At 44.0% G+C, this 14,935-nt stretch overlaps 1 protein-coding gene across 1 annotated transcript; it reads left to right on the top strand.

The window, feature by feature from the left end:
- Positions 1–1,862: 1,862 nt before the first annotated feature.
- Positions 1,863–3,410, top strand: TEX13D (TEX13 family member D). Its single transcript, XM_024737353.1, is given in 3 exon segments — positions 1,863–2,179; positions 2,181–2,619; positions 2,622–3,410. Coding segments are annotated over 3 exon segments (1,545 nt in total).
- The last annotated feature ends 11,525 nt before the right edge of the window (positions 3,411–14,935 follow it).

Raw genomic sequence — 14,935 nt, 5'->3', positions numbered from 1 at the left:
AGGTTATTACAAGATATTGATTATAGTTCCCTGTGCTATACAGTAAATCCTTGTTTATTTTATATGTGATAGTGTGTACCTGTTAATCCCATACTCCTAATTTATCCCTCCCTTTCACTGTCTTTCCCCTTTGGTAACTAAAAGTTTGTTTCCTAAGTGGATTGATCCTTTGTTTAACATTATATAATATTCTCTTTTTTAATCCTAATTTTTGTCTTAAAGTATACTTTGATATTTGGAGAGCTGCTCTAGCTCTTAATTAATTACTGTTTGTACAGAATAGCCTTTTCTATGTTTTTACTTGCAACCAATTCAAGTCTTTGAATCCAAAATAAATCTCTTGTAGACAATATACATTTAGATCATGTTTTTTAAAAAGTATCCATTTTGCCAATCTCTGCCTGTTAATTGGAGTTTAATCTATTTGCATTTAATATAATTACTGATAAGGAAGGACTTCTGACATTTTGCTATTTGTTTTCTAACATGTCTTATATCTCCCCCCATTCCTCCATTACTGCCTTGTTTTGGGTTTCATTGATTTCTTTTTTTTTTTTTTGTAGTTTACCTTTTTGATTTCCTTCTCATTTTCTTTTCTGTATATTTTTTAGTTATTTTCTTAGTGGTTGCTCTGGGCATTACAACTAACATGTTAAATTATAACAGTATATTTTGGATTAATACAAACAATTTCAACAGTATACAAAACTTTGCTCCTGTATAGCTCCACCCCCTTTATGTTGTTACTGCCATAAATGACACCTTTATACATTGTGTGCCCATGAAGACAGATTTGTATTGTTTTATGCAGTCATGTTTTAAGTCCTATATTAAAAAAGAGGAGTCACAAAATACAGTAATACTGTCTTTTGTATTTACCTATGTAGTTACCTTTAGCATGTGCTTTATTTCTTTGCGTGGATTCCAGTTACCATTTAGGGCTGCCTGCAGAACTCCTTTAGCATCTCCTGTATGGAAAACACAGATCAAGAGAGAAGCATTTAGTTTAAAATAAGAGAGACATCGTCTGAGAACAGAGTTGATCAGGTAAACATGAGAGTGAAATTACAGGGAGAGTTCAGGAAAAATTCATGGCTCAGTCCCCGGATTTTCTTGATGACAGGGATTCTAAGTTTACCTGTGCAGGATGCTGAGGGAAGCGTGCCGACAGTGGGACTGACTGTATTAAAGGTCTGAAGTGTATCTAAGAACTAAGATGAAGCTGAGACGAAAGTAGAACTGCACCCACCTATGCAGCTCCACCCAGCTAGAAATTCATTCCACCATGCTGGATATTGTCCTTCTGAAATTCTTAGAAACAGTAAAGCCTTCCAGATGTTCACTGCGGCACCCAGTGCAGCTTCCGGCCTCTGCCACGTCTGGATTCACTGCTGCACCCAGTGCAGTTTCCGGCCTCTGCCACGTCTGGGTTCACTGCGGCACTCAGTGCAGCTTCCAGCCTGCTCACCCGGTAGGAGGGGCACTCAATGCAGCTTCCGGCCTCCTCACCCAGTAGGAGGGGCACTCAGTGCAGTTTCCGGCCTGCTCACCCGGTAGGAGGGGCTCTGGCAGCGAGGTTGGTCCCAGCAGGCCTTGTGGGGCGACTTGCAGCTCACGTGTGACCTGTGGCGCCTGCGTCTGCCGTTTGGGGGGTGGCGCAGTGAGGGGATCTGCCTTGATTTCTGTGAGAAAAGCCGGACCGTGACAGAGGAAAGAGGCCGAGGAGCAGGCCAGGACTGGGCTAGAACTGAAGGAGGACTGAGCCGGGAGGTGAGGGGCTTTACCGGCGGCGGCGGCAGCGGCGGCGACGGCGGCGGGCGGCATCTCCCGTGAGGCGGTTGGTTGACTAGGCCACAGCGGCCATGGCCGTGGGCTTTGGGGACCATGCCAGTGGGTTCCGCCACAACGAGGTGATCAGATTCATCAACAATGAAGTCCTCATGAACGGGGGAGGCCCCGATTTCTACGTGGTCTTCTGCTCGCGGTCCTGGAATGAGGTAGAGGATCGGCTGCGCGTCGTTGTCGCTGACCCGCAGGTGCCGTGCGCTATCAAGAGGGCCTGTGCCTGGAGCGCGCTGGCCTTGAGTGTGCGTGTGGGCGCGAGGCAGCGGGAGCAGCAGGTGTTCCGGGTTCAGTGGCTGCAGGAGCAGGTAGGGGAACGCGAGGCGGCTTCCTGGGCCCTCTGAGCTGCGGCGCCTGCGCGAGGAGCGCGAGGAGGTGGTCACGTAGCTGCGCCTCACGCGGGCCACCTTGCAGCAGGCGCTGAAACAGCGCGATGTGCGTTGTGGGCGGCTGCTCCTGGTCGAGAGGTCGGCACAGGTCACCCCACTGGCCCAAGAGTTGCTGCCTGGGCCTCGAGCCAAGCAACTTGGGGCTGCAGAGTGGCCCATGAGCGTAGAGCAGCAGAGAGATGTGGTAGCCATGGGGGAGCATGACAGGCTGTATTTCAAGAGCCAGATGCCAGCCCCGACAGATGTCCTTTATGTGCCGGGACCCCCGAGTCCCTGGGCCCAGGCCGTGCAACCCCCTCTGCCAATGCCGATACCATACCCATTTCCATTCCATGCACCATTCCCGATGGGATTCCCGTTCTTGCCACCTGTACCACCAGCAGTAGCCATATGGAAACAGAAGTTGGAGTCGTCCCATTTCAGGTGCCTCCTCCGGGGATCTCTCCACCTGGCCCGTGGGCTTCAGTGGTCTTTCAGGGGGAGATGGCCCCACTGTGGAACCAGAGGAGCTACAGCCAGGGGGAAGGTCCTGAGATCCTGCAGGGTACAGTCCCCTTAGGGGATATCAGAAGTCTTAACCAGGAAGAAGGTCTATAGAGGCCCCAGGGGATGGTCCCCCTTAGGGACAGCTGTGGTCTCAGTCAGGAAGAAGGTCCAGAGAGGTCTGAGGGAATGGTCCCTCTTGGGGATAGTTGGAGCCACAGCCAGGAAGAAGGCCTAGAGAGCCCCCAGGGGATGGTCCACTTGAGGGATAGCTGGAGTCTCAACCAAGAAGAAGGTCCAGAGAGCCCCCAGGGGATGGTCCCCCTGGGGGCCAGTGGGAGTTACAGCCAGGAAGAAGTTCCCAAAAGATCCCAGGGGAATGTTCCCCGGGGGGACAGCAGAAGCCAGAGCCAGGAGGGAGACCTAGAGAGGTTCCCGAGGACCATCCCCTTGGGGAACAGCAGAAGTCACAGGCAAGACAATCCAGAGAGGCCCCAGGGGACTGGCCCCCTGGGGGTCAGCAGAAGCCAGAGCCGGGAAGGAGGTCCACAAGGGCCCCAGGGGATGCCCCCACCACTGTTCAACAGGAGACATGGCCAGGAAGGAGGTCCAGAGAGGCCTCAGGCAACTGCCCAGGGGGACAGCTGGAGCCCTAGTGGGAGAGAAAACCCAAAGAAACAACCACCTCAGGGGTAGAAGACCAAGCGGCCAAAAGGGAAAAAAGCCTCAGAATCACACCACCAGGAGAAGTCTGCTTCAGGCTGCAGTTCAGTGAATTGGGAGTGCCCCGTGGTGTAAAGCAATGAATTTTCCATGGCACAAGGCCTGCTATGAATGCAAGAAAGTCTGCATGGCAGTTGAGAGTGGAGGCCCCGACCCAGGACAAACCCACTGATTTCAGGAAGGTAAGTAAGAATGGAAACACTCCAAAGAAAAACCAGTTTTCTAAGACCCCTTCCTGATTAAAAAGTAACTCATTTACTTCACAGAAAATTTGTAACTAAAATTATGATATAGAAAATTAAATAAAATAATTCATTGTCCCATTACCCCAAATAACAACTTTTTATCATTGAGTACACACATAGATACATATGTATTTATATGCTTTCTTTTTTTTTTTTCATTTACTTGAGCAAAGACGGATTGCTTTTGAGTATCACACTCACTCTTTAAGGAATTTCTCCTAATGCATTTATGTTTGCAGGTGCTGAATTCTGGGTGGCTGAAGCTGATTGGCTGATACCCTGCAGAAGCTGAAGTCAAGACTGTTTTTTTGAGGGAGACGCAAGAGGGAAGAGATATGGGAACATATGTATATGTATAACTGATTCACTTTGTTATAAAGCAGAAACTAACACACCATTGTAAAGCAATTATACCCCAATAAAGATGTTAAAAAAATTTTTTTTAAAAGACTGTTTTTTCCTTTTTCACTCTTTTCTGTTTTCTTATTAACCTTGTTTTCCAGAAAATGCCATGTCTTTGGCTGGGAGCAGCCATGTGTTTTTGGTTATAAGCTATAAGGAATTTTAGGAGCACTGATTTTCCTTGAAAATGCTATCGTTCCTTTGTAAACTACTGCGGTGTTCATGTTTGCTTCTTGTTCTCGTTTTCTAAGTTTTATAGGTGAGGGTCTGTCTTTATGTCTCTGAGCCCCACGGAATTTGCTTGTTGCTGAAGAATCTGAACCTATCCCATTAGATCTTCCAAGAGCCTAAAGAAAAAACTCTTCGTTTCTGACTGACCCACACTCAGTGAGACCCCTACTGACTGGAGCCGAGAAGAGCGAAAAGTCAGGGAAGAAGAGATGCTTTGGCACTTGGGGGAAAAGGGGGGCAAAATAATTTTGTTAGGATGTAATTCCTCTGTTGGGACAAGGAATTAATAAGATGTGGTGGTTGCAGTGTTAAATTGTATAGATGATAGCAAGCGTGATGAATTTCATTTAATTCATTAAACAGTTATTGTCTGATATGTGTTAGGAGCTGGACTTATATGTTATTATCTGGTGCACACATTATAACCTGATTTGGTGAGTTTGGTTAGATAACAGGAGAGAGCCTAATTTGGGATACAAGTTATATCAGGAGTGACTTCTTTGCCTTGCATGTAGTGTGACCTTTGGGTAAGCCCAAATGAAATAACATCGAGATATTTCTGCAGTTCCGGGGGCAACAAAGAGACTTTAATGGAAGGACTTGATTGCTGAACTGCTCATCTCACTGGTCCCATGTGAGACAAGTGAGTAGTGGCAAAGAGTGGAAAAGTGGCCTAACAAAATTGCAGGCAGGACTTTTCTGATACTCTCCTCATTTCCTCCCTTGAGAGGGACAGCTCGTTTCCTGGTTGCCTGAAAGACCACTGGGCGACTGTCTTAAAGAAGGACAGTGCTTGGGGGAGTGTTTGAGCCCTCAGCTTCGGGCAGCCACCATCCCAAGCCCCTTTCTGGTCAGTGGATGAAGAACAAAATGGATTCCAAGGACAGACATCGTGCTTTGGATGGCGCTTCTCTTGGGAGGACTAAATGGATTAAAACTAGAACTGGACTGGGACGGGCACGCTTGAGAATGCTCGTGGGCCCTTCTCTTACACTTGGTGTGTTCTCTGCCAGCTTCTCAGAGGCAAGTGGAGCCCTGGGGCTGGGAAGTCAGATCAGCCTCCAGTCTGAGCAAAACGTGTCCTCGAGTTCCCCCAGGAGATTCCAGCTCACCAAGCTCAACCTTTGCCAGAGGTTTCCTGATTCTAGCTAGTAATAAAGAGTGTGCACTTACTTGCTGTGTCTTCTGTGTAGTGTGTACCTCGGGGCAGGTTTGCTCAGAAGCGGCAGTTTGAATATGCATCTTCCCTCTATCCCACTGAGGTGACAGAAAATCCAATCTCATTCACTATTGAAGGGCCCCTCCTCTTCCTGTGAGTTACTCAAGAATGGGAGGGCAGAGGGTATTCTGCAGGGTCTTCAATCCATTGTGATTGTCCCTGCTCCGCTCACTGTCCAAGTCCCCACGGTTCCTTGAAGGTGGGCATCTCTGCTACTCCTGGGCCCGTGGGGCACGAGAGGTGAGGTGAGGAGGGGGCTTCTGCCTAGGCTGGGAGCCCTAATGCCTGGTGTCCAGCCTCCCTACAGGCACCGAGAAGCCATTTCCCTGAGGCCCTGTATCCCAGAGGTCCCTTGAGCAGAAATTTCCCCCCTGCATTTCTGCCCTGCAAGGCACTGCCCCCTCCCTCCTATGCATAATCCCATCAAGGTGCTCAGGATTCTGGAGAACAGCCAGGCTTAGACAGTCAGCTAACAAGACAAATGTTCCCTGAGGCAAAGGGGGCTAGAGTCTGGCTACCTGCTTGGTGTAGAGACAGGGAAGGGGCCGAGAGCAGACGTGAACCTGACCCACCAGCATTCTCTCTCCCCTCGGAGTCCTGATTACCAGGAGGCCTGGGTAACTCGGGAGGGCGCTGGGGAGGAAGGGGACCATCAGGGACATCGACCCAAAGCTAGGCTTTCTGGGTTGGAGAAAGGCTTTGTGATACACTTGTGTATGCTGATAGCTCTGTAGAATTCTGGGAAGATGAGACTTGGGAATTTTCCAGCATAATCCATTTTGGTGTACCAGCAGATCATTTTAGATCTCACTACATTTGCTTTAATTTATGGTTTCAAATGGACTCTGCTATTCATTGGCATGCCTTTAGGTCTACATGAAAGCACTCACCCTGTGCATAGCTTTTATATAGTTTAATATGATTACAGTATTTCAGGGCTGACTTTTTCCAAAGCAACCTGAATAACTGAGGCTGTCAAATCACTACTTTCTTCTGGAATGGGTACACACAAGAAAAGGCAGGAGGTTTCTTAGGCAAGAACCTGGGCTTTGGAATTAGAGAGACCTGAGTTCAGATACTTGCTCTGCTAGTCACTAGCTATGTGAACTTAAACAAGTTATTGAACTTCTCTGAGCCCCAGTGAGTGGTTGTTCCCTTTCCCTGCCCTCAGGGTTCTACTCTGGATGCTGTGGTAATGAGTATAAGGGATTATCAATGGTCGTAAAATCATTAATACCATTGAGTGCTTACTATGTGCTAGGCACTCTAAGCACATTACCATTTTGGTGACTGTAAGGTATAATAGGTACCTGTATTAATAGTTCTTCAAAGTGAATATTATTACCCCCATTTTATAGATGTGGTAACTCAAAAATTTGGGAATTGGTGAAGCCTGGCTTCAAAATAAAATTTTACTGATTCTAATGTCTGTGCTCTTTCCATTATATCACACTGCCTTAACCTTTTACCCTTACTAAGTAATGTATTTGTATGTTAACATGGATTATCAATGTCTAAGCCCAATGAAATGACTATAATGGAGAGACTTTGAGGCATAGTGACAGTCTGGTGGTCAGGAGCTGCTCTTTTAGAATCTCTCAGGCTTTGGGATATGTGATCATCTAGGGTGCCAGTAAGTAGGACCACTTATCTCAGGACTGCAAAAAATAAAAAGGGGGGGGAAATGGTAATTTAGGCAGTGGGAGTGGCTTGTATCTGATTCAGCAGACTGGCCTTATGAAAAGATCTTTGAGCCGAGTTCAGTACTCTTAAGATAGAGCCCATCTTGACTGCTTATCTAAAGTCTGTCTGAATTACTCAGTTTTTAAGTGGGTAAGGTGCCAGCAGTAACAGTCCAATAGATATGCATTTGTACTTTTCAGTGAGGAAGTAGGGGGAAAGGAGACTTCAAAAGCTCCAGACTCATGTTGCAAATGGTAATGGAATCGGTTTTATTTTTTTTTACATGTTTATTGGAGTATAATTGCTTTACAATGGTGTGTTAGTTTCTGCTCCATAACAAAGCGAATCAGCCATACATATACACATGTTCCCATATCTCTTCCCTCTTGCGTCTCCCTCCCTCCCACCCTCCCTATCCCACCCCTCCAGGCGGTCACAAAGCACTGAGCTGATCTCCCTGTGTTATGCGGCTGCTTCCCACTAGCTATCTACCTTACGTTTGGTAGTGTATGGAATCGATGTTTTTAAAATCATGGTACTTTACAGATCAAGCAAACAGCATCCATGGAAAGAAGACTTCCTATGCACTAGGCAGCATGTTAGACTCTGTGAAGGTGATCATTATTGCCCTCAGCGATGTCCTGTCCTGTTAGAAGAAATAAGACAAATATACACCAGACACCATTTATCAGTCTTTTATCTTCAATTTTTCCAACATATTTTCTGGCCTGTAGATGTTGGTTTTCGAAGGATTCTGTGCATCAAACAGCATTACTTAATAAATGATTATTTTCTCAGTTAAAATTAAGAAAGCTGGGAATTCCCTGGTGGCACAGTGGTTAAGAATCTGCCTGCCAATGAAGGGGACATGGGTTCGAGCCCTGGTCCGGGAAGATCCCACATGCCGCGTAGCAACTAAGCCCGTGCGCCACAACTACTGAGCCTGTGCTCTACAGCCCCCCAGCCACAACTACTGAGCCTGTGTGCCACAACTACTGAAGCCCGCGCGCCTAGAGCCCGTGCTCCGCAACAAGAGAAGCCACTGCAATGAGAAGCCCGTGTAGTGCAACGAAGAGTAGCCTCTGCTCGCTGCAACTAGAGAAAGCCCACGTGAAGCAAGGAAGACCCAATGCAGCCAAAAATAAATAAATTTTAAAAAAAAATTAAGAAAGCTTGTATAAAGTTTCCTCACACAAGGATGATATAATTCCAACTAAGAGCAGTCACTTGCCATTTAAGTTTAGGATTTTTGTGAGGATTCAATTAATATTATTATTATTATTACATGCAGCCTAATCGCAGGCAAATGGACCATTTTACTAGGCTGTTTGTAATACTGACAATACCTCAGAATCCATCATTACTGCCTTCTTAAACTTCTATGAACCTTGGGAACACAAGTTAGCAACAAGTTGTATAGAAAGCTAGTAGTTTTAATACATGTTAAATACCAGTAAGTGCTAAAGGATTTTAGAGAAGTCCAAGTTCAGTATGGACCATTTTAGTTTGCAAAACTTCCATGATAGCCAGATGGTTTCAGATTGTGCCCTCATTTGATGAAGCAGTTGCTAGAAAAGTTGAGTTTGTTTTACTTCAAAATAATATGCAATATTACAGCTTCACTTGTGACATTCTGCAGCTTTTTGTTTTTATGTTTATATCTACTATTTTATGTTTTATTCTTCATTCTGCACTACATTACAAAAATAATTGCACACAAGGCAGAAAGTTGTGGTTACTTTTCTGGTAGGCAGCAATAAACCATACTCCAATGTTTATAAAATGATGACAAAGAGCCCTCTGAGGGTTTTGTCTGTAAGTAAAAGTTTTAGGATATTTAACCTCATTTACTTTTTTGTTTGATATATATTTACTTTGATCATTTCAGTGAGCCATATTGGTTCCAGGAAAGAAAAGACTGAGCAAATATTGAAAATTTCATGCTTTTGCCACTAAAATGCCTGATATTGTCTAGACAGTTTTGAAACTTCAGAACATATATGACCTGCTTTGTAAAAGACTCATACTATTGAACTCCCCGTTGATCAATGTTTCTAACATTTTTTCATGACATTTATTATTGAGAAGGAAAAGAAAAATAATGCCAGTGTTGCATCTGTAACTACAAAATTCATTCAGAAATCCACCATTAGCTATTTTCCTTGCTGGGATATAATTTTTTTTTAAGATTTATTTATTATTTATTTATTTTGTTTATTTTTGGCTGCGTCGGGTCTTGTTAGTTGCGGCACACAGGATCTTCGTTGAGTCATGTGGGATCTTGCGTTGCGGCACACGGGCTCTTCACTGTAGTGCGTGGGCTTCTCTATAGTTGTGGTGTGCGGGTTTTCTCTTCTCTAATTGTGGCACGCGGGCTCCAGAGTGCGTGGGCTCTGTAGTTTGCGGCACATGGGCTCTAGTTGAGGCGTGCAAGCTCAGTAGTTGTGGCGCATGGGCTTAGTTGCCTCACGACATGTGGGATCTTAGTTCCCTGACCAGGGATCGAACCTGCGTCCTCTGTATAGGAAGGCGAATTCTTTATCATTGGACCACCAGGGAAGTCCCTGGGGTATAATATTTCATTTGTATTTACAAAGCTGCTTAGGGAAACATTTATAAAGTCCATTTCATTCCATTCTTTTGCCAAATTTTGGTGTTTGTGGTGTATAGATCAAACTGGTCATCCATGTTTCAAAGCATCAGAGATTTCCTAAAAAATGTTCAGGGAAAAAAAAAGTATGCATAAAATAGTCTTTTGGACTTTAATCTTTTAGTTTAAGCATCAGTGGTAGAACTTTCTTTTTGAGCTTCCAAGAAAGAGAATAGATTTTTACAAGGAACGCTGGAGCCTCCCTTACAAAGAGGTGATATTTTCTTGTCCTGATATCATACCTTGAGTGCCCACAGCCAGGATGAAGGGAGGTAGAAAGAAGATTCAGACACGATCCAAAGGCAATGGGTTTGATGAGACCTAAAGGGCTACATGATGATTTATTTGTCTGTCAGGTGCTGAGATGTGAGTTATGAACTGTTGTTTCTATAAACCCATATGAGGCAGACCACAGGATTGTCATTGATAAACAGTGGATGTGAAAGAAGTCAATATCAGAAATGATATACTCCTTGCGACAAGTTTGCAAAGGGTTCTCTATGAAGGGAAAGAGGAAGGGGAAAGCAAGGGAGCTAAGTAGGTGCAGATTCTGTGTTAGGATCTGGGTATGTAAAGAGGAATACGACATCATCCCTGTCTTCTAGGAGTTCACAGACTAGTAGGAAAAGAAACTTTGAGTGTCTCTTAGTTTCCAGGCATATCACATATGTCATTTCATTTTATCTTCACAGGGAAAGATAAGTAAAAACTGGCTAGGAGTGGCCTTCATTTGGTGTAGAAAAAGAATTGGGCAATAAGACTTTACCAGTATATCCAGGTCTTCCCAGGATAGAAGATGTCCAGACCACTTAAAAATCAAACAGACTACTCAGGGACCTATTACTTTGCATGGATAAGCTGATGATCCAGATCCCAGATCTTAAAGCCTGGACGAATAGACCTTGACTCTGGAAGAGCCTTCCAAGGCATACTGACCAATGAGGCCCAGGATAGAGCAGTGTATCTGATCTCATAAGGCATATATAGATAGACATAGACATGCTACAAGTCGGAGCATGGGAACATTTGACACTTGAGAAGTGTGAGAAGAATATTCTAGAAGTCAAAATTATAGTTGCTAGATAGGAAACTGAAGCCTGACCAATCCGGTGCAGTGACCTCAGAATTAATATTGGGAGACAGAAGAGGATATGGTGAGATGCACAGGCTCTGAAGTCAGCTGCCTGTGTTCAAATCCCAGGCCTCACACTGACCAGTTGTGAAACCTTGAGCAGGCTACCCAGGATCTCTGAGTTCTGGCTTCCCCATTGGTAAAATGGGGATAATAATAGTATTTGCTTCATAAGGTTGTTGATATAAATAAATGAGATAATATATGCAAAGTGCTTAGCAGGAAAGCCTGGAATGTAGTATTCAGTTAACATATATTAGCTATTATTCCAAGAATAAAACCTCAGAAGCAAGCAGAGTTTCAGCTAGAATTAGGGAGTACCTTCTGAGTCATGAAGGAGGTAAACTTAGGACAAGTGAAAGGAACTGTACATAACAGACAGAAAGATAAACACATTGCTGTCTTGAGCAGGTTGTGCAGGTTTAGAATGTAAGTTGAGTTAAATGTCCCATTACTGTGCCTCTAGAGCCCCATCCTTCCCTCTGTTGCAGCTCTTATTGAGTTAATTGTAATTGTTTGTTTGCTTGTCTGTCTTCACTAGACTATGAGCTACTTGAGATCAGGTATATGCTTTTCTTCTCTCTAACCTAAGTACCTACCACAGTGTCCATCATACAGTAGATGCTCATAAATGTTGGTTGAAAGAATAAACATATTTTTAGAAGGCTTAAATAAGCACAACACTGTTTCTGAATCTTCACTTACAAAAGGGCATTAGGAAAATTAACCTCATAGGTAAACCAACATATCAGAAGGAGGTGCTCTTTTTTTTAAAAGATGTAATTTTTTTCTTTTCTCATTTTTGTAAAGGAAGTCAATTTTAGTAAGAGAGAATGTGTAAACTCACCACAGGTGACAATATCATAACACTGTCACAGGAGAATTCACACCTATAGATGAGCTAGTTGAAGAACAAAGTTAGTTTTGAAAGGTTAGAGAAAAAGATTTTGAAATGTCAGATCCACTCTATAAAACTAACCACCCTTGCCATCATCCTTTTAATCTATCTGGGTTTGAGAGTAGCCTAGGGCATTTGAAATGAAGGCAATTAGCACCTCAGACAGGGCATCCACAAACAAAATGCTGTCACCTCTCAGAGACCTCAGGAGGTGACAAGTTTAGATAAGAAGATACTTTTGACCTTGGCTGACAGTTTGTCAATGCTTTTATATTTGATTTAAATGGCATTTATATTCTAAAAGGTTGTAGTTTGCTTTAAGCTGTGAAGCTCTCTTCCTCTACCTCATGGTTTTTATTTCTTAGGTTATTTAAAAACAACAAGAACAAAAATCTTTCCTCTATTGGGTAAGACCTGAGGAAACAGCTCTTGCTTCTTGCACACAAATGAGTTCAGTCCATTCCCCCCTCTGGTTCTCTCTAAAGTATGCTTGGCTTTCGTTTAAAGCGCAGAATGTTAAAGTTGGAAGTAGCCTTAGGGGTCATCTGGGTCAACTCCATTTGACAGATGGAGAAAATGAGGCTCAGAGAGAGGAAGTGATTTAGTGGCAAAATATGGAGTATAATCAGACTCTCATAATTGCTGGACCAGTGCTTCCAGTTCATCTTGCTATTTCAAAAGTGGGCCAGAGGCACATAGAACCAAATTTGTGTGTGTGCATGTGTGTATCTTTTCCTCTTATTTTCTTGAGAGCACTAATTTCACTCATTCATTCACTCACTCAGCAAATACATTTAGCATCTGATATGTTCCAGACACTGAGGATACAATGGTGACCAAGGTACACAAAATCTAGCCATCATGGACCCTATGTTCTAGTGGGGGAGACAGACAATAAACAATCAGATAATTCTGCTTCTAAGGGAGCTATATTTGTATCACGGGGCCCATTCTTCCTAAGTCTTTCTCTATTGCTGCCTCTGCTATCTCTATTGCTCCCCTCTTGTATTTTTTGCCCTTTCCTCTCTTGTGGGTATGGTGAGAGAGAAGAAAGCCATTACAATTCTTCTTTCTCTGTACTTCAAGCTCAGCGTGAGGTTTTGAATTTGCTAAAGTCAGGTTTAGTACTGGTGTAGCACTAGGGTGAAGATAGTATTTTTCATCAACATTGCAGTAGTGGGCTGGCTCAGCTGTCAGGCTGCTTGTGAGATGACAGCGAGGGACGGGATGTGAGAGTTGTACTATTACCTTATAATTTATCTGTTCCTTTTTTATACAGTTTTAGTTGTGCTGAACCCCATCGTACCTGGCTGCTTTGACAGGCGTGCTATTTTAGCAACACAGGACAAAACAGAGAACGAAAAGAAGAATGCATGGTACGCTTTTGCTGTCAGCTTGAGGTTGCCCTGTTCCTAAATTTGTGGATGATTTGTTCAGGGTTGTTCAGAGACAAAAAAGCTTAGGTTTTGTTTTTGCCTATGTGACACTGAATGTTCTCACAGTTCACCTCATAGGTGGGCTGTTGTCCATAGGGAGTGAATGTGGGGCTCCCCTTCCCTATCTTCTCCTTTCGGGTTTGAAATTCCACCACTCTGGGCTAATCATTTGCCCACTAATCTCTGGGCTAATCATTTGCCCACTCAAAACATAAAGAGTTCAGGGTGGACTAACTTCTCAAGTACTTAACATTGGTGTATGCATTCACTTATCAGATCAATTTCTTCCTTGACCCAAAGCATGAAAAATGGTGAGAGGTGGAGTTGGCCATAAGCAAGTCAGGTAGGCAGATAATGAGACAAATCTTGGCTCAGTTCCCCAGAGCCATCCCCCAACATCATCTTGAATGCTGTTTTATTTTTTTATTCTTGGTGTTGCAAATGAATGTAGGAGGCTTATGTTTACAGTTTATCTACCAAGGTTGATAGATTCTAAGGCCGAGTATGCATCAATCAAGGAGAGTAACTACGAGCTGCCACTGAAATCGTAGAGGATTGTTTTCAACCCTAGCAGATGGACAGCAAATATCTGGCTTTTGGCGTAAGGCAACTCTGCACATCTGATCCATCTGTAGGACTAGTGAAGATTTAAAAATTGTTCTCCTGGGCTTCCCTGGTGGCGCAGTGGTTGAGAGTCTGCCTGCCGATGCAGGGGACGCGGGTTCGTGCCCCGGTCCGGGAAGATCCCACATGCTGTGGAGTGGCTGGACCCGTGAGCCATGGCCGCTGGGCCTGCGTGTCCGGAGCCTGTGCTCCGCAACGGGAGAGGCCACAACAGTGAGAGGCCAGCATACTGCAAAAAAAAAGAAATTGTTCTCCCTATTGGGCTCCCAGCTGTACCAGGTTCTCAAGCAGCTAGGTGCTGATGTTGTTGAAGAGATACAACAGACAACATAACTTCGGCTACTTAAATTCCAATTTAAAAAATTATTTTACATACTCAAAAGGAAAAATGTAGAAGACCGTTCAGCTTCAAACATTAAACAAAGTCTTGTTCTAGTGAAAAAGGAAGTTTGGGGGAAATATTAACTGCACATCTTGAAATAGAAGAGAGAAGGAAATAAAGGTTGAAAGGTTCTAAAAAATTTATGATAGTTTAGCATCAACTGAACTAAAACCATATTCTCTATTAACAACAGATGATAAAAGTTACAACACAATTCTCAACAGTCACAGTGTGATTTAAAACAAGTTCAATGCCCCAAATGCTAAAAGGTGGGCCCTATACATCAAAGGGCACATACAAGTCCACATAAAGACAAAGCACCAATTAAATGGTTTATTCTCTCATCTAAGGCCCATCAAATAGATAAATCTGGAACATTTTTGGATGCAGACTGATTTTTGTACCTCAACCAGCACTTTGGGATCTTGGACAAGAAGGTTGGGAAACTTTGATTTGTTCAGGATCAAGATTGCTGGAGATGACTAGGGCAGGGCGAGAGGAGGCACTTGTCCCAAGTCCGCTGTTCACTTACTACTTCTGATTCTGTAGGAGCCTCTTGGCTGTGCTCAGGAGTGTCTGTTCACCGACAGTACTGA

Source organism: Neophocaena asiaeorientalis, unplaced genomic scaffold (genome assembly GCF_003031525.2).
Source record: "Neophocaena asiaeorientalis asiaeorientalis breed wild unplaced genomic scaffold, Neophocaena_asiaeorientalis_V1.1 scaffold541, whole genome shotgun sequence".
NCBI classification, from domain to species: domain Eukaryota; kingdom Metazoa; phylum Chordata; class Mammalia; order Artiodactyla; family Phocoenidae; genus Neophocaena; species Neophocaena asiaeorientalis.
This window is presented reverse-complemented; position numbering and strand designations above follow the sequence as displayed.